The sequence below is a fragment of the Dryobates pubescens genome, chromosome 25 (genome assembly GCF_014839835.1).
Source record: "Dryobates pubescens isolate bDryPub1 chromosome 25, bDryPub1.pri, whole genome shotgun sequence".
Lineage (NCBI taxonomy): Eukaryota > Metazoa > Chordata > Aves > Piciformes > Picidae > Dryobates > Dryobates pubescens.
The window spans coordinates 8,728,416-8,748,217 of record NC_071636.1 but is presented as its reverse complement, the minus strand read 5'-3'; the positions used below and the strand labels follow the sequence as shown (position 1 = coordinate 8,748,217).

General features: G+C 53.2%; 1 protein-coding gene across 1 annotated transcript in view; it reads left to right on the top strand.

The window, feature by feature from the left end:
- Window positions 1-19,802, top strand: part of NCOR2 (nuclear receptor corepressor 2) — a 258,103-nt gene that overhangs the window by 185,148 nt on the left and 53,153 nt on the right. Inside the window, exons 15-17 of the mRNA XM_054172985.1 lie at window positions 8,372-8,493; window positions 9,403-9,575; window positions 13,441-13,503. Of these exons, the coding sequence (XP_054028960.1) occupies window positions 8,372-8,493; window positions 9,403-9,575; window positions 13,441-13,503 (358 nt within the window). The remainder of the gene's footprint in view (window positions 1-8,371; window positions 8,494-9,402; window positions 9,576-13,440; window positions 13,504-19,802) is intronic.

The window sequence follows — 19,802 nt, the reverse complement described above, 5'->3', positions numbered from 1 at the left end:
TAAAATAGTCATGTAAGTGACATGAGTTCCCCTCACTCCAGTTGGCCCCTGAATTCAGACACATCTTTCTCCAGCAGCAGGTCGATGCATCCTCCTGGCTCCACCATGCTTGCACCTGCGTGAGTACTCCTCAGGATGGAGTTTGAGATTCGGGTTGGGCATTTGCCTGGGGAGTGGTAGAGTCATCATCCTGTGGCACTGAGGGATGTGATTTAGTGGTAGTAGCTTAGCACTAGTGGTGCGATTGTTCTCTTCTAATCTCAACAGTTCTGTATTCTATGACTCTTACTGATTCCATCGGGGGACCTGCAGCATCTTCCCAGTGGGACAGAGTGGTAGAAAGGGGTTGGATTTCAGGATAAGTTTTCTGTTGTGATCCAGGTTTGACTGGCAACAGTGGTGTCATAGCTAAGTTGCTTTCTGAAGCAGGCACAGCTGAAAATCACAGAATCACAGAATGTTAGGGGCTGGAAGGGACCTCAAAAGATCACGTAGTCCAGCCCCCCTTCCCACGCAGGATCACCTATACCAGGTCACACAGGAATGCATCCAGGTGGATTTTTAATATCTCCAGAGGGAGACTCCACAAATCCCAGAGAAAACTGCTTCTGCAAGGACGTGGGGCTTGCTTTGCCCCCAGTGCATCTGTTGTGTGCATGGATGCTGCTCTGCATCCCATGAGCTGCTGACCCAGCACCTTCCTCTGCTGGCAAGGCTCAGAGCAGGGTCAGCAGGAGGCCAGGGAGCTGTGAGCAGCAGGGAGCGAGTTAAAGCAAACCACAGGGAAGAGAAAAACACGTGTTCCCTGCCTGGGACAGAGCAGGGGCTCCTCTCCACTGCTTCCAAACAGTACACTGTCTTCCCCTCAGGTCATTTTCCCTTCATGAGCAATCAAATCACTGTTTTAAAAACTCAGCAGCGACCCAGAAAAGAAACATTTCCTCTTATGGGAAAGCCCTCCTTGATTTAAGGAGGGATCTTATTGGGAAGGGTCCTGTAAAAATCACTTCTTGTGTGCTTCACAGAAGTCAAGGAGTGAGTGGTGGGAGGGCATCAGTGCCCACTAGGCTAGGCTGTGCCGCAGTAGGGCCCCTGCCCGCAACAGGCCTTTGGTCCCACCAGAGATAAGCCTGTGCTTGAGCATGTGCACCAGGCATGGTCCTGCCATAGTGCAGCAAGTGAAGCTGCAGGGTTCAACATCTCTGCAGTCCTACAGCCAGAGCCTCTCCTCATCCTTGGCACGCTGCTTGGCCCCAGGACCAGCAGCCTGGGAACTTCTGGGGCTTTTCCATGGCATGAGCAGGCAGCCCAACTATGGCTGGCACTGGACATGTTTTCTGGCCTATGGTGCCAGAGAACTGTGCTGTTGAATGTGCACAGCAGGTCTCATTCAGTGCTTTCTGGGATGCTGGGCACAGCTCTGGCGTTCTCCATCTCCACCTCTCAGTCACTGCTGTCCTGCAGAGTTTGTTGTTTCCCACAAGAGGGGCAGCTCAGCTCCAGGCTATCACAGTTGCAGCTGACCCAAGTGAGCTGCATGCTCACTATCATTCTCCTTATCAAATTCAAGCCTGACTGTTCGAGTTTTTTGAGTTGCTTCTGCAGCCAACAGCATCAAACCCAGCCCTGAGACATGAGCGATCAAAGCCAAGCTGCCGGCAGACATCCCCCCTCCTGCCTTTGTTGCTCTGGCAGAGGCTTGTTTTGCTTTGTGGTTTCTCCCATGAGCAGAGGGTGCTGCATGCCGTCACGAGAAGCCAGGCTGTGTGGCGGTGGGTGGCAATAAGGACTGAGGTGTTCCAGACCATCATGTCAGAGGCTCCAGGCTCTGAGAGTCAGCTCCATCATACCTACAAGCATTCCTAAGCCATTATCCTTGTACTTCTTATCCAGCCTCCTGCCCAGGAATGGGCAGAGATGTGGGGGACACTGTTTGCAGTGGGCACCTTGACTTCTGCTATGATGTTGCCAAATGGGGAAGGATGCTCCAGGGAGACCGTGGGTACCTGGACAGTGTGGTGGCTAAAAAAGGAGGCTGGTGCTGAGGCTGCCCAGTGGGAGAGTCCCTGCCTGGGCTCTCATTGGTGTGACCTGGAGGGAGAGTTTGAAAGCAGGTGGAAGTATGGACATAGGTGGTGGAGGACAGAGGATGCTCCTGAGCCACACTTCATGGTGTCAGCCTTGCTCCTGGCCGAGATGCTCTGTACAGCATTCTGCAGTGCCAGGGACAGAGGTGGGAGCAGAGTGATGAGTCCTGCCAGCTGTGCCACAGTGCATCCTGCTCCATGATGTCAGCACCAAGCCCCACAAGATGTTCAGGGTGATGCCTGTTCATTGGAATGGGCTGTCCAGGGAGGTGGTGGAGTCACCATCCCTGGAGGTGTTCAAGAGGAGATTGGACGTGGCACTTGGTGCCATGGTCTAGTTGTGAGGTCTGTCGAGACAGGTTGGACTTGATGATCCTTGGGGTCTCTTCCAACCTTAGTTATACTGTGATACTGTAATGCCAGCAGGCACCCAGGCTTGCACATGGCCACTGTAGGCATGCTGGAGGCTGCTGGAGAAGCAGCAAAGCAAACCCCAGGTGTTCCTGGCCAGTCTGCCATAGGCCTTTTGTCTTCAGCTTATCTCGGGCTGGTTTTAATTTGCAACTCCCTGATTGCGTGCAATGACCTCGGCCTGAGCCTGCTCCACAGCCAAGTGCCCCTGGAGAACATCATAAATGCCATTGATCTGATGTCACCCATGGGAGAAGTGAGAAGCCAGTACGCAGAAGAGGCAGCATGAAAGGGATGGGGCTTGTGCTGGTGTGGTTCAGCTCCCTCCAGAGTCCCTGATGAGACAGACTTTGGTGTGACATGGTAGGGAGAGGGTTGATCTATGTCACTCTACTGCTGCAGCAAGCCACAAAACCACCTTTGAGCGAAAACCCCAGACGTGCTGCCTGTGGTGCCGGGGGATGGGCTCAAGTGGCACCAAACCCAGTTGTCTGTTCAGCCTGGCACATGCATTTCCCTCTGCAGGAGGGTGTAGAGGATGGTGGTTTGTTCCCTCCTAATTTAAGGAGCAAGCAGAGGTCAGTGGTTTCTGTGTTATGTTCATCTTTTGTAAGAGCCCAGGGCACTATAATGACAGTACTGGAGATGTTGCATCTCCTGGTGTCCCGACAGCATCCCCTGTGCAGCCAATCTGCCTTCAAAATGCACCAGCAGACAAGAGACCCCTAGACAGCACTTAGGATGGTCTCTCACAGAGTGAAATCACACTGTGACCTGAGCTGGTTTTCTAGCAGTGGTGTGGCCAGTGACAGCAGGCAGTGGTAGTCCTGGTAGCTGGTACACTCTCAGGGTTGAGCCAAGCATCAGAGAGATTTGCAGTGAAATGGTGGTTGTGCCTGTCCCCAGGAGAGTTAAGGGTGTGGACCTGAGCTATGCTGGTGGTGTGGTACCTATACTGAGGGTGATTGCTGAGCAAGGAGCCAGGGGGATTTGGGAGAGGCTATGGACGGCCCAGTTGCAAGGTGCACAATCCAGAGGTTAATGCTGGGATACCCTGCGGCAGCGAGGAAGCTCTGGTCTCTTGCCATAGCCCAGTACCGCTCACCACTGAGGGATGGGGGGGAAGGCAGGAGCTGTCATTTTCTGGAGGCTTGCAAGTTTGGAAAATAAATAGCCCTGTGCCGTAGGTTAAGCTTGGCATCCTGGCGGATTAATCACGCTGGCTGCAGCCAGCACTGAGAGCCCCGGTGACGAGAGCTGTGGTTTATAGATGATGATTCATCGACTCGACTTAGAGCGACCACGTTATTCCAGCAGATTGCAAAATCATAAGAGGAATGTTGTGGTTAGTTTACGGCTTAACTATGCAAATCGTCAGGAAGCCTTCAGAGCCGGAGAATGTAAGGCACAGCGCGCCCGGATGGCTGGGCGCTGAGCAGGGGCCTGGAGCCGGCGATGGGGCTGTCGGGGACCGGCCGCTCGCGGGAGCCGGGGAGCGGGGAGGTGAGTGACTGGCGGGGGGGCGAGGGGCCGGAGCTTGGTCTGAGCGTGCGAGCAGCCTGCTTTGGAACTGGGGCCACGCTGCTGTCCGGGAAGGGAATTCTGGCTGGTTTCACCGTCTCTGTGCCAAGGCAGCAGGCGTCTTAGTGGGGCTGGGGAAGATGAAGGTGGGGAGCTGCTTCCCCCACCTCCTGCTCTCCCGTTCTGCTTTCTGAAGCAGGCAGTGCCTCGGCAGAGGAAGTAAACAGAGTGGGAGGAGCTGCACCTCTTCCTCGCCGGGGCTTTCTTCTAGGCAGACCCACTGCCGGGCTGTGCAGCGAGTTGCTCGGTCCTCAGCAGCGCTAATGCTTCAAGGTCCAGAACCTACCTGGAAGCCAGTGTCCCCCGAAAATATGCCTGTAGCCAGAGGTTTAGAGTAGCTGAAATCTCTTGTGACGGGCCAGGCTGGCCGGGCAGGGCGAGCCGTGTCGTTCCGGAGGATCGAGCATGCGTGCCCGCCTGTGGGCCCCGGTGAGGGGATGGCCGGCGGCACACGCGGTGTTCCCGGGAGGGCTGGCAGCGCTCTGCTCCTCTCCAGCTGCTCCGGGGCCGGTGGGAAACTGGGGTAGAGGTGAGCAGATGTTTGTCATTACGGAGGAGCTCACGCTGCAGCACAGGGAAGGAGGCCGCCTGTCCCCGTGGACTCGGAGCAGGATCGGCCTCTCGCTCACGCGTCCTGTGTGCGAGTTTGTCCTGGGGCCTTTTTAAATAAACAGGATGTGTCGGCAACGAAAACAAGCAGCAGCGATGCTGAGGAGGAAGGGCGGTGTGGTGGTTAGTGTGTCCAGCCCGGGAGGGAGGGACAGCCCTGCCCTCTGCCACAGGCAGCTTCCCTGGCCTCGGGCACATCCCTTCACCTTCTTGTGCAGGTACCTGCTTCGTCTCCGGGCAGTGGGGTTCCTTGTCCCTGCGTGGGCAGGGATGTAGCTGGAGAAATGTTGGTGCTTTCTGCGAGCTGAGTATTTTGGTTACTGGTCTTTGGTGTGTCCACTACGAGCTGACCCACCTACCTGTCCACCTCTAACCAGGGCAAAGTGAATCAGAGGGAAACATCAGCTGGTAATTGGGGAAGCATTTCCTGGCCAGTCATGCTTTGGGATGGCGTCCCGTCCCTTGAATCATCCAGAGCTGGTCCATGTCCAGCACTAAGAATATCCTTCCCATGCACTGCGAGGGCAGCCGTGTGCTGGAGGGGGACCGACTGGTCCCTGGGTTCCCAGCTGTGGCTTCCTAGCACTGTGCCATGCCATGATTCAGCTCCAGTGCTAAGTGGTCTGAGGTTTGGGGTAGAGCATGTAGAAGGATGGGCCAAAGCAGCTGCTGTGGTTGGTCCCCGGTAGGGTGTTCCACCTCCTTTCTCCCTCTGCCATTCATAGCTGAGCTCTTACATGGCTTTATTTGGGACCCCAGGCTGCTCACTCTCCACCAACGTTCTGGGTACTTCACTCAGCCTCATAGCCTCCAACCCAGCACATACCCTCATGTGGAATGTAAGGTGGTATTTGTAACCCTGGCTGTCCATGGAGGTGCTTCCTAAGGAAGGCTGTTTGTGGGGTGCCCTGTTGTGTAGCCAAGCCCTTACACAGGAGGTAACCTGTCACCATGTGCTTGCCAGGGTTCAAAGCAGCATTTGCTTAAGACAGTTCTTCAGATGAAGGCATAAACATGGCTATGGGTCCATGTGGGGACAATTTTCTTCTGGGTGGCCTCATAGTGATGATGCTGCCTGAATGATGTATTTCAGCCTGGTGTGACAAGGCAGGTAGCTGAGACCCATCCCGGTGTGTACAGGGTGTTGTTCCTACTTGGCTCTGGCTCCTGTCATGGGGCATCCTGCCATGGCCAGAGCAGGGCAATCACTAGAGGGCATCCTTGGATTGAGATGCTTCTCTGCAGTGGGAGATACCCTAGTATTATATCCTACTAGGCTGGGCCTGAAACCTCTGGTTAGAGTGGGAAGCAGTGGCCATCAGGGTTTCTCCATCCTTGTCACGATGGAGCTCAGCAGACTCCTCTCTGGGCTCTTCTCTGAGCCTCCAAGGCCACTTGCACTTTTCCACCCCTGCTTTTGCAGGCTGGTGCAGGGAGCACATTAGCATCGCTGCCATCCCAGCCTGTTTCTCTGGGGGAGAGCTGCAATAGCTACATGGGATGACAGCCCTCTATTGGAGTGAGTGTGGTGATAAGATGAGATGATGTTTGAAGCTACCTTTGGGCAAGCCTGATGCTGGGGCAGGGACTAATGCAGATGTGTCTGGATTTACAGCTGGAGGAGAGCTGGGTTTGAACTCTGGGGAGCTGGAATCTCCAGGATGCAGGATTTTCCTCCTCCTTCAAAAGCAAATATTCATGACGAGGTAGTAGAAATGCTGCAGAACTCATTTGTGTTCTTCTCCCTTGTCAAAGGGCTTGGTGAAGGGAATGTGAGTGGATGGTGGGGGCCAGGGTTAGGATAGAGCCTGCCCTGCTCTCTCTCTCTCTCCAGCCCTCATAGGTCACAGTCTTCACCTCATGGGCGTTTGGGCTGAACCCATGCTTGGGACTTTCCATAACGTGACTCAGGGGGTTAGAGAGTTCAGTGCAGCACTGTGAAAATGTGTGTTACAGATGCCCCTTGCTGCTCTGCTGCCAGCCCAGGTTTGCTTACCTCCCAGACCCAGCAGATCTGCTGGCTTCCCCTCTCTTTCTTCCCACGTTTGGTGGTTGGCAGGGGCAGTGCCTGGTATGTCACAGGGTATGATACTATTCCTTGGCCAGTCACTGCAGGAGAAAGCCCAAAGCTCCAAACCTTCATTTTATGGACACTGGGAAATCTTAAGCAACCAAGTGCTGATCCCAGCCTTCTCCAGATCCCTCCCACCTTGTATCCTACTGAGCTGTTCCCAGTAGCATGGCGGGGGTTTGAGCGGATGCATTGCGGGTGCATTTGGCACGTGTGCCAGCATGGACTTGCTGCAGGGGCTGGCTGAGCCTGCCACGCATGCACTGCTGAGCAGGGGGATGGGGGGTCCCAGTGACACAGCTGCCAGCCCCCCATGCAAGGAGGAACTGAAAGTCCCCAGGGATTTGGTGATGGCACCTTCTGTGTTTGAAGGACTTGGGTTGAACCCAGGCCTGAAAGAATCAGCAGCTTTCCTGTTAAACTGCTCCAAAGTCTGTTTTGGCAGCTCTACACTTCTCGTTTTAGCAGCAGCCTGTGGGGGCAGAGGGTTTAACTTGCACCCAGTGCCACCAGTGCAGGGACACCCGTATTTGAGGTAGCCTCCCAGTTCCTGTGAATCAGGAACAGACCAGTCCCGCTGGCTCAAGGGATACAAGGATACCTCATCCACACTTGCTGAACAGCTGCGTGCCGGCCAGCCCAGGCCAGCTGGGATCATACTTTCTGCTGATAAATACACTTTAAGGCAATTTCCCCTGCTGTTACATCACCAAACCCTTCCACCCCTTCCCAAGGGGTGGTGGAAGCCCTGCAGCTCGGGCAGGGGCTGGGTGAGCCTGGGTGGGTTTCCTGGAGCAAGCAGCCTTGCATTAACCAGGAGCAGGACGGCTTAATAAATCATTTCCGTCTCTAATTTTTACTTCTTTGTGAAATGCCTCTGGTTTGCTGGTGGCCGAAGGGAAGGGAGGTCAGGGGAACCAGGCCTCCCCAGCATCCTCCTTCCTGCAGCTGTTGAAACAAAATCCAGAACTATTATAATCACTGTGACCCTCCCTTGGGTATTGCAGTGCCTTTGGTCCAAGCGAAGTCAGCACTGTTGGGGTGGGTGAACAGTTCCCAGCGAGGGTGCCAGGTGGTATGGAACAAGCAGGGAGCAAGACATCTTCCCTTCTTGGTGATATGGGGCCATAAACTATCCCCACGGGCCATGTCAGATGCTTGGGAAAAAGATTCTAGCGTTGGTATCACTGAGCCTTGGGACATCTCTGGTGGTTCCATCTCCTTTGTGCTCCAGCAAAATGCATCCCACCAGCTGCAAATGGTGACTGATGTTGCTTAAGCCATCATCTGCAGGGAACAGGGAACTGTCCCTCTGTCAAGTCCCTGCTCACTGCCTTCTGACCCCAGGGAGCCACAGTGGCTGCCCTGCTGCCTGGAACAGGAGACAGAGCACGGCTGCTGTGCCTGAGCCCAAACTACCTCTAATCTCCCTGGAAAGCTTTTGACCCCTGTGGCCTCTGTGAGTGCCCTGCCTGCACCCTCTGCCTGTAATGCTCTTTCCTCTTGGCTGCTCACCCCCTAGCATTGTTTCACCACGTTTGTTTAGGTTGGCCCAGGTGCTGCAATGTATCCGCCTCAGTGCTTGATGTGTTTTATGTCCCTTGTTTTGCAGCAGCAGCAAATGCCCCGGAGCAGCCAAGACGAGAAAGATGAAAAAGAGAAAGAAAAGGAGAAGGAGGGAGAGAAGGAAGAAGACAAGCAGGAAGCAGAAAACGACAAAGAAGAACTGACAAAGTAAGGACAGCACTCGCTTCCTAGCTCGCTTCCATCTCCAGCAAGGGCTGGTCATTGGGTGGTGGGATGTGGTGGTGGGAAGTGGCAGTGGGATGCAGCAGTGGGAGATGGTGTGTTCCAGGGCTGCCTGACCCCATGCAGGCACCATGTGTGCCCATCTCATCTGTGGTGAAGGAAGGACAGAGCCTACTCTTCTCTTAGTTTCTTTTCCCTGCTGCACCCAGACTGGGAAAACAGCTCTTTAATATAAACCCAATCAGCCCACAAAGCCTCTCTGATCCTCCAGCTTGTTGTTTTGTTGCGGGAGCCTCTGGGAGACAGAGGAGCAATTCGGGCGCAGCCGAGCGCAGCACTTCACCGTTAGCATTATTGATGTTCAACATGAGCACTCCTGGATGAAGGGCTGCAGCCAGCCCTGCCTCCCTCACACCGAACGGGGAGCATCGGAGCCGTGTCGGGGAGAGGTTGGCACACAGACCGCTAGCTATCTGTAATGGGCTTAATACTGGGTTTAAAAGAACATCTGGCTTCATTATATCTAGGCTGCAAAGACATTTACCAGCAGGTCCCTTTCAGGAAGATAAATGAGGAGGAGGCAGGAATGAATTTGAATGGTCTGGTATTAAACCTGTCTCCATCAGGTCTCTCTGTGCACTTGGTGGTAGAGCTGCAGCCAGCTGCAGAAAGAAAAACTCTGCTACAAATCACCTCACCACCAATCCAGCTCGCTCCCAAGCCAGGAAAAGAGCCTGCATGTGCAAAATAAATGCAGACCTGCCCCCACCGAAGAGCCACAAAAACCACCCTCAACCCATCCTCAAACATGTGCAGGGAAATAATTGTTTGACCTAAAAAAATCAGATCGACCCAACAACATGTTTTTTTCCTTTTCCCTTGCTGTTTCTGCAGGGACAAGAACGACGACACATCTGGGGAAGACAACGATGAGAAAGAAACTGTCACCTCCAAGGGTCGCAAAACAGCCAACAGCCAGGGCCGGCGCAAGGGCCGCATCACCCGCTCCATGGCCAACGAAGCCAACAACGAGGAGGCAGCCACCCCGCAGCAGAGCGCCGAGCTGGGTGGGTAGAAGTGCCCACATGAACAGGGGGATCTTGGCAGGGCTTTTGGGGTGTCCGAATACGCTCACAGAGGAGGGTTTTCTTTCACAAAATCTTCCTTTCTGAGGGACAGCAGCGAGGTTTCTCTATCTCATGATCACCTGGAGGCTTCTTGTGTTGTTGGTTTGCTTTTTGGGAATTTTCTGTGTGTGGGTTTCGTGTGTGTGTGTGGTTGGGTTTTTCTGTGGGCTTGTTTTTTTGATGGTTTGTTTTGGGGTTTTTTTGGTTTGGTGCCCCCCCATTTTTTTTAAACCATAATCTGTTTATTTTAAGGAGTGAAGATGTCTCAGCTCAGCTTCCCTGAGAGAGTTGGGGCTATTCAGTCTGGAGAAGAGAAAGCTCTGAGGAGACCTTATTGTGGCCTTCCAGTATCTTAAGGGGGCCTACAAGAAAGCTGGGGAAGGACTTTTTAGGGTGTCAGGTAGTGATAGGACTAGGGAGAATGGGGAAAAAAAATAGAAATGGGTAGATTCAGATTGGATGTTGGGAAGAAATTCTTCCCCATGGGGGTGGTGAGAGACTGGAACAGGTTGCCCAGGGAAGTGATAGAGGCCCCATCCCTGGAGGTTTTTAAGGCCAGGCTGGATGTGGCTCTGAGCAACCTGATCTAGTGTGTGGTGTCTCTGCCTGTGGCAGGGGGGTTGGAACTGGATGATCCTTGAGGTCCTTTCCAACCCTGAAAATTCTATGATTCTATGATCATGTCTTAGAATAAAGCAGAGCACCTTTGAGTGTTAACATGTGGCTACTTCTGTAGCACAAATAGTTGATTTGTAAGTTTTTTCTAGGAATTGCCAGTCAAAAATCCCAAGCCTCGTTGGTTGCAAAACTTGCTATAAAAGTTTGGTTTCCAGATGGCAGCTTGGGATCTGGTTTCTAGGGGCATGGAAGCTGTAGGAGGCTAGGTTACTTTCCATGCCTGTTCTCTTCTCCAAGGTGAGAAAGAACAGGATTTCCCATTGTATGTGTCACCCAGGTCAAGTGGAAGTATTTGCAAGCCTGGGCTGTGCTGGCCGAGCGTTAGTGGGTTTTATGGCCTCAGAAGGAAAGTGTTGCAAAAGACAAAAAGGGAAGCTGTCATTGGCCAAGTTCATGCAGGGCTCATGCACCTCCTGCCCCCCGGAGATGTGCTTTCCACTGTGGCAGCTCAGGCTTCGAGTATTACTCAAGCTCTGCATAAGGAGCCTTATCTGCCCTCCTTGGGGCTCTGCCAGTTACAGAACCATAGTATTGTTTCACTTGGAAAAGACCTGTAAGATCATCAAGTCCAACCGTTGACCTAACACCACCATGGCTATTAAACTATTTTCTGAAGTTCTCCTGCCCTTTCTGTTTTCCAATTCACCTGGAGCCCAAGCAGCTGCAGCCTGTGGGGTCTGTGACCCACCCTTGGGCTTGGAATTGTGCCTGTCCCATCCTCATCTCTGCAGCTGGAGGACAGTGGTGAGCAGGCAGTGGGTTACCCCTGCTCAGGATCCTCCACTGGCTGCAGCTGTGCTCTGCACCCAAGCTGCTCTTGTTTTGCTCAAGAATTGACATTTCCCATGCTGGTCCCCAGTGCCCCAGCTCACCTCCCACATCAGTAGCTAGCCAGACACTGTGGTCAGTGTTTTTCTGATGAGAGAGCAGAGGAGCTTTAGAGCACAGTGGATGAAACCAGTGTGCTACCTGTAATGTGGCACCCAAGGACTGTGCCAGTGAGTAGCATTTGCCTGGAGCCATGCTACCATGCTTGTCTCAGGCTAGGTGGGGATTCACAGCAGCATCCCCTGCCCCACGTTGAGTGCATTTGCTTCTGACACCTGCAGTACCAGTGGTGGTCACTCTGAGAAACTGCTCATGCATTGCCTTTAAGAAGCCAATGCATCAAGGAATGTGGCTGATTTTCCTGTATCTTCTACTCTATCAAGTACAAAATGATTACTGTGCTACCCAAGGCAGGTAAAAATAAAAGCAGGGTGACTCCTCTTGATTTCCATGCTCTGCAGTTTCTTGCCTGTTCTGTTCCATGTGCTATAAATCACCCGGAGGTGTTTTGCCTCCCTGTTCCTCTGCTGACAACTGGCTGAAGCCTTGATTGCAAGCGGTCTGTTGTCATACAGGCGATATAAATAGTTCCCAGCACAAGGCACTCCTGCTCTCCCTCTTGAACTTGTTAAGCAGTGCTGCAGAGCAGCAGCAGATAATGCCAGTAACTTGGAGGGGGTTTTTATGTTTATCATCCCAGCATCTCAGAGTCCTTGATAAACTTCACTGTGAACATGGAGAAAAGACTTTAGACCATGTTAAATTGGGAATAGGGAACAGGTTGATCCCAGAGATATATCTGAGTAATTGGTTTCACTTTATGTCTCTCCAATAGTGCTTTAATTTCGGTTGGCTAAGAAAGTTATTGCATTTTAAATACCAACTGAACATTAAAAAAAACACACCAAACCCTATTGTGGTTTAACTGCAGCGTGCCGGAGCTCCCCGTAGGCATCTGTTTCATAACTGCACAGCCTCAGTAAATACCATTAATCAACCCAAACGGGCCGTGCCTTTGACATTTCTGTGCCACACAATGACAGTCCCCTTCCAGCCGAGCAGAGGGCCTTGCTCAGCGTGCTGGGGACGCTCGCTTTGACGTAAACGAGCGTGGTGCCCCAGAGCCTGGTGGCTCTAAGAGCGTGGTGGCCCCACCTCTGCTTGCAGCCAGGGGGAGCGGCGAGGTATTGATTTTCCTCCCTTTGGCCTGATGGGGGTACCCAGCGTTTCAGGGGGAGGCAATGACCTGCGCTGACTTCCAGAAGGTGACACCTGCCTTTGTGCTTAGCCAGCTCTGGAGACTGCTCTGCCCAACGCTGTGGGCATCAGAACTTGCATTGTCCTCCCACAGGGTCTCAGCTTCTTGTAGAGCTTCTTGGAAGATGCTTCCTTCTCTGCTTGCCCATATCCTTTCTCTTGAACCTATCAGCCTGTTTTCCATTTTAAAAGGACACTGTCAAAACATCTCTCATCACTGTTGAAATAATGCTTTGCCTGTTGTTTAGAGTAATAACCCCTTGGCAGCCTGAGCCGGAAATCTGTTTCCTTGCCGAGTTGTTTTTTGCCTCTGACTCACACCCTGGTTTGTTATTGTAGGGTTTGCTCTAGTGCCAGGCTGCCAGCAGGACTGTTGCATAGAGAAGGCTTTCTGCAGGACCTCGGTGTCCCTGGCACTGTGCCTGGAGTGGGAGAGAGGGGGAGCATGAGGTGCTGACACCCCCTCTTCTCATCTCTTGGCTAGCATTTCCCCCTGCCATGGGCACTGCTGGGGCTCTGAGATGTCCCAGAGCCCAGTGATGGTACTGAGGGAGTCTGCAGCCAAGCATGGCCAAATCCCTTGACAGTGCAGGCAGCCAAAGTCACCACTGAGGTGATGCTGTTTCTTCGTCTCTGCTGACTGTGACAGTCCCACCCTGTGTCTGCCACCTCCAAAGCACACAGCCGAAGTCAGCTCCGTCTTGGGTACCTGTTGTTGGCGGGCCAGAGTGTATGGCACCAAGTCAGCAAGAAATCTGCTGCCACCCTCAAACCATCTGGCTTTGCTTCCAGTCCCAAAGTGTAGAGGTTTTGCATCACCGAGACACGTCCCCAGGTGGGGGGGATGCTGTGCATGGGTTACCATGGCGTGGAAAAGCCTTGAGAGCCCACACCACAACAGCCTGCCCTGCAGAAGCACTTTTGCAGTGCATGGCAGGCTGTTGTGCTACTGGGGAAGAGGCTACAGCATGGGGTTTGGGTGGTTGGGCATCTCCTCTGAACTTGCTGGGTCCCACTCATAGCTGACTGCTCTTCTTTCCAGCTTCTCTGGAGATGAATGAAAGCTCTCGCTGGACTGAGGAGGAGATGGAGACAGCTAAAAAAGGTGAGTTGCTCCTTTTCTTTCTCCTGTGGGCACTGCTGGAGCTAACCCAGCAATTGGAGATGGACGACATCTGACAACTGGAGTTGGTGCAGGGCGGTGGGCCCTGCGCCGTGGGGGCTGATTCTGCACATCCCACTGCTGGTTTGCTCCCAGGGAGCCTCAACAGGTTTAGGGGAGGCAGGCAGTGGCAATGGCAAGTGTGCTTGTCCCCTCCAGCCCTGGGAGCTGTGCCAGCACCAGAGACGTCTGGAGCCCATGCATGTCCCCAAGGCAGGAGCTGGCTGTAGGAAGTGGGGAAGGTGCTTTGCCTGTTGCATTTTGCAGCTTCTGGGGCCTGTAGCAGGAGGCTTAGCTTCACCCTGCTCTCGAGAGGATCGCGCTAGCAGCGCAGTCTGTTCCAGGCATGCCGAGAGCATCTGCCTGCGTTCGCAGCTCTGACATTCGGGGAGAGGGCGGACGGTGAACCCCAGCATTCCGCAGCCACGTGTCGGGGAGCTGGCGAGAGCCGGGGCTGCGGGCAGCTCGGGGTGACTTTACATCCTGCAGCTAATTCAGAGCCTTTGCTGAGACTGTTTTTTAAAAGTGCTGAGTGTAGCACAAGCCCTCCTTACCACTTCCCCTCCTCATGCCACTCCTGCTACAGCTCTTACAGAATCATTTTGGTTGGAAAAGACCTCTAAAATCATCAAATCCAACCACTGACCTAACACCACGGCCGCTAAACCATGTCCCAAAGTACCAGATCTACACAGTTTTTTAACACATCCAGGGATGGTGACTCCACCACCTCCCCAGGCAGCCTGTTCCAATGGCTGACCACTCTTTTCAGTAAAGACATTTTTCCTAATATCCAACCTAAACCTCCCTTGGCACAACTTGAGGCCATTGACTCTTGTTGTATCACGTGATACAAAGGAGAAAAGACCAAACCCACCTCACTCCAACCTCCTATTAGGGAGCTGTAGAGAGCAAGCAAGTCTCCCCTCAGTCTCCTTTTTTCCAGACTAAACAACCCCAGTTCCTTCAGCCACTCCTCGTAAGACTTGCATTGCAGACTTGTTCTCTGTGCCTCTGGACACAAGAAGGGCAACTCTTGCACTGCTTTAATTCTTTTGCCAAAGTAACATCCTGTCAATGGGCTGTTGAGCTCACGTCCCCAGCCCGTGTGTCCCCCCCTTGCATTGCTGCCGACTCTCCTGGTCTGGTGAGGATTGTAAATGGGAAATTAAAATGGAAATGAGCGCCGTTTGGGGATGGCAAATGCAGACAGGCGTGTTAGTGGGTTTGACTCTGCTTGGAAAATGCACCTGCTGCCGGGATGGTGATTACATGTTCTGGAGCACTGGCTGCCCAGGTGCCGGTGGGAGCTGTGGGCTTGGATTACTTTGCCTGTGAATATCCCGAAGTGTTTGGCTCACTTGCCTTTAAGCTGTTCCAACCCTCTTTGCAGCCCAGTGCCAATCCTGTGTGTTGTGGAGCGGGGCTCTCTATAGAGGCAAAACTTAATAGATAGACTTTAATCAAGCAAACTGGCCTGGGGCCAGGTAATGGGGTGAGCAGGTGCTGAGCAGGGGAGAGTCGTTGGAGGGATCTTTTCCGAGCGCTGCTTTGTTTTGGAGATTGCAGCTGGTTGTTAAAAAGTGCCTCTTGCTGGTTTATGCTGGATGCTGGAGGTGTGCTTGAGGAGTCTTAAAACCAGCTGCCAAAGCCTGCATGGAGGAAGGATGAAGTGTGGGAGCACGAAGCATTGTTCCAGCCTGGGGGCCAGGATGAGGCAGGGAGATTTGCTGGTGTAAAGCCCGATTGCTGATGTTTTCCCCTCCATTACAACCTGGGAAACTGAGATTGCAACACCAGACTTCTACAAAGAAGCCAAATTCCCCTTTGCCAGGAAGCAGCCACTTTAATGCTTTGAACTAGCTCTGTTTGGCATTTCCAGAGACTAGCATGGTGGGGGTTTCCAGCTCACAGAGACTGTAAAACTCCTGAGGTGACCTCAGAGGCTGGCAGAGGCAGCAGCAGAGCCCACTGCCAGCACAACTGGGCAAGGGTGGAAGAGGTGGTGGGCACATGGCTCAGGGTGAGTTTGGAGACATGGTCACCGTCCTCCTCACTGTAAGGACTCAGCTGACCCAGCCATGTTCTTCCCTGGTACTGGTACCAGTCTGACCCCACAGCTGACTTGTCTGGGGATTTAAACAAACAAGATGTGAGTCCTACAAAAAGTCATATCCCAGGGTGCTTGGACAGATGAGCACGGTGACTTCCCAGCACCTGCTAGCTGGGAGATCAGCCTGGCCTTGCCATCCACTCCTGGCTTTTTTGTGTGTGTCTGCTCAGGGAGGTGAGAGAAAATAGCCCCAGGACAATGACATGCCAAAGTCATCTGCTCTGCTCTGGAGTCCCAGAGAGTTTCCAAGTGGAAGAAGGCAGGACTGTGCCTGCTGGGAAAGACAATAAAGGGGAGTAGCATGTTATTAAAGTTAACTAGGGGAACGAAAACCTAGCAAGAGGAAAGTTCTTGCTTAATGACACTTTTATTGTGCAATAAACCTTGATTCACTGGTCTGTCAAAGTGTGCAAGGATTGGTATAATGACGGGGGAAGGTGTTCTTCTGATACTGCCTCCTTGCACCATGGCTCTGATCCTGGAAACAAGAGGTTTTGGTTAACAGGAGTTACTTGAGGATTTCCTCCCTTCCTTTCCCTTCCTGAGTGGGCAGCACCCGCTGCTGTGCCTGGCTTTGCCGCCAGGCAAGGCAAGGAGACTGTCAGCAGCGGGATGGGGCTGCTCCTTAAAAGGCAATGTTTAGGCAGCTCCTGCCTTTGGGGGACCTGCTGGCAGAGCTCGTGCAGGCAAGAGTTAAAGGTAGGCTGGAAGGGGGTTTGCGAGCAGCAGGCGAGCACCGACCTGGAGCAGCTAGTTGGGTTTGTTGTCCCACCAGCCCTGCTGTCGAGTTTCACCACCAGCACCCAGCATCACAGAGCAGCCATGACAGTGCTGGAACTGAACTCAGTGAACCAGGATGTTTTGGCACCACCTTTGTTAAGCTGTAAAGGCTGGTATCTGTTCTCAGCCCAGCTCTGACACCCTCGGGTGTCTAACAAATGGTTTTGTTCTTTGAAAAGAGGTGGTGTGGAAATGGCAGGTTTTTGCTCACCTGAGGTCCTCCTGTGCCTCACCAAGGCTCTTTGACCCTCTTGCTCAGGGCAAAGCCGTCCTTGGGCTCTTTACACCTTTACCCAGGCTGAGGAACAGGAGAGGACAAGGATGGAATTGGCATGGTGAGGCAGAGGATGGTTGGGCATGAATGTAAAAAGCTGGTGACAGAGGGTTAAATAATCCATAAAGACTCCTGAATAGCTCATTTTGGATGGATGTAAAATACTTCCTTGGATACAGAAGGTAGTCTTTAGAGGGCTGATTTTCAGTTCTGCCAACAACCAACTCAGAAAGAGAGATGAGTTTGGGTCTGATCTGAACCATCTTTTTCCCAGTCCTATTCTGTTGACAAAACTAAAATGAAATGGAAATTTTGAAAAAAGTACTGATTTCTTCAAACTAACACAGCCAGAGCCACTGACATGAAAGCCCATAGCAGGAGCCTGCCGTCTCCCATTCCCTTTTGAACACAGCTGCATTCCAGTGTGATGTCTTGCTGTGCAGGATCTCTCTGGATCTGGAATGGGTGTGTAAACACATGAGTGTGTTCCTCTCCAACCTTTATTGTGTTTGTGATGTTATTTCTAAGGAGCCACTGACTGAAAGGTGGGGAGAGGTGTGTCTGTGTGGGTCATTCTTTTTCTTCATTGCTTCTTGCTGACAGGACAGCAAGAACTCCTAAAATGAGCTGGCTGCAGCATGGATGATGCTGGGACACCATCAGCTCCCTACCTTCCTCTCATTGTCTCCTGTGTGCTCTTGCTGGAGCCCTCCCATCTCCACTTGGAGATACTTAACTGCTGTAAACCCTACTGGTGGTAGGAAATGTGCTGGAGAAGCTGGCTTGCAACCAGTGCCAGGTGCTGTGTGTTGTCCCTTTTGCTTATCCTGGTAGTGGAATCTGGCTTGGGATCCTCCGCCCAGGTGCCATCCATCCAGTCTGGTTGCAAGGAGAGCTCATAGGCAGGGCAGCCCAGCCTGCTTGTCCCTGGTGTCTGCCACTGCAGCCAGAGCGCTGCCACTTGCGTGCTCCATGCAAGCCCATGTGCTTGCCAGGAGGTACAAAATGGCGTGGTGGAAATTACTGGGATGGGGTAGACTGGGTGCCATGAGGACAAAACTGTGTACAAGGCATGAATCAGACACACTTGCACTGGAAAAGATGGTGGTTAGATGTGATCCCATCCTTGCCATCCTAGGCTGGGGTTTTGCTGCTCTTCAGCCAAGTTGTTACCCCCAGCATTGTGCCCATAGCGCCGCTGCCCACCGTGTCCCCCAGAGCTATGCTTTCTGCCACCACTGGCTGAACGTTTCTTGAGCATGTAGGAGCAAACTGTGAGGATTTGCCTAGTGAGTGTCAGTGAATGAAACACAAAAGGCCTGTCAGGGGGAACTGCTGGGTAATTACTATAATTTACAGCCTACATTTTAATTTTGAGCGTTATTTTTTCAACAATAAGGGAGCGGGAATAATACCCAAACCAGGTGAAGGCAGAGAGCTGGGCCCACTGGGAGCAGCTGCTGCATGTGCACTCGCCTTGCCCTGGAGACTTGAGTGTCACTGGCTGGACCAAGGAGGGAGCAGCTGTCCTGGGGGAACACTCCCTTAGTCCCCTTCAGGGATCAAAGGATGGAGACACAGCACAAAAGGAGAGTTGTGCTAGGAGGGGAAGAGCCAGGCAGTTCCATGGTCAGGGCATGGGGCCCAGTGTTTTTGCAGCAGGTTGATGCAGAGATCCAGCAACTGGCTCCTCTGAAGAGGACACCTGGTTGCTGAGGGTCCCCAGCCAGGGCTGGTGAAGCAGGGAGATGGCACTACAGCTGAGATGGCTGGGGTTAGCAGCTCTGTTACCCACATGCCATTGGGTGGTACTGCATCCCTTCAAAGAAGATGGCATAATGGATGCAAAAGCTGCTGGGGAGATACGCTGCAAGCTCCCTCACAGAGAAAGGCCATGTCACAGACACGCTTGTGTCCAGCCACTAAAAGCAGAGGTCCATCAGGAGTGTGGCAGGGCTGGACCCAGTATTGCCTTCTTAAGGAAAGGGGGTGAGCATCACCCACTGCCACAGCAAGAGCTCACCAAGCAGGCTGCCTGCACTGTGGTCCCTTTGGCAACATTCCTGGTGCCTGTGGGGCTGTGGGCTTGTCCCCTACGCACTGCTTTCCTTGGTGCAGCTGCAGGAGCCCAGCACTCACACGGCTCTGCCACCCACTGGCTCCACAGCCCTGGAGAAGTTTCTCACCTTCCCTGTGCCTCAGTTCTCCCATGTGCTGCAAACTGCCCCAGGGTCGGTGGGGAAAGCAACACTGCTGCATGCTACTTCGGCTCAGGGATACCCACCGTGCTGACAGGGTGCCTTGGGTAGTGTTACTGACTCTGTAGTGCTGCTCCTTCTCCAGAATGGGGTTATGGCGCCTTTTGGCTGTGCCATAGCCAGAGCTGCCTCCATCCCTGCTCTCAAGAGCATATGGGTGAAAGAGGGGCTGGAAGATCACACCAGGTACCGTTAGGTGTAGAGGAATGAGATCCCTTAGGTTTTCCCCTGTAACCTTGATCTCTTAATCCACGTGAGCTCCCGTTAAGGGACTGGTGGAACGGTTCTGGTAGAATCCCACAGTTGCCAAGAGCTCAGGGGGTGTGAGCTGATGGCACTCACCCACCGTGATGTCCCTCTGGATTTCTCCTCTGCGCTCCTGTGTTCTCCGGGCTCCTCTTCCATCCAGCCGCTTACCGGTACCCGAGCAGAGCCCCCGGTCCACCCATAGTGAGACCCATGTGAAACCTCTTACCCCCCCTCCTCCACCGGGGCAGCCGCCTCAGGGCCAAGAGTGTCGGGGTGCCACAGCGTCCTGCTGGTGCGACACTGGGCTCGTCGGAACGCACCTCCCCAAAGAAAAGCGCCTTTGATTCACTTGAGAGCAGAGGAAACTATTAGCCAAGCTTTGTTTTCCTGGATCCCTCCCCCTGCCGCTGACATTCAGACGAGAGCGAGGGAGACAGAAAGTGAGAGAGGGAGGGCGGGAGCGGGTGCCAAGCGGCCGCACCCCTTGTCAGCTTGGGTCAGCGCCACGTTCGTTATTAATGCTCTGTCTAGAGGTCACATTCAGATGCAACGAGCCCCGGGTCAGCCA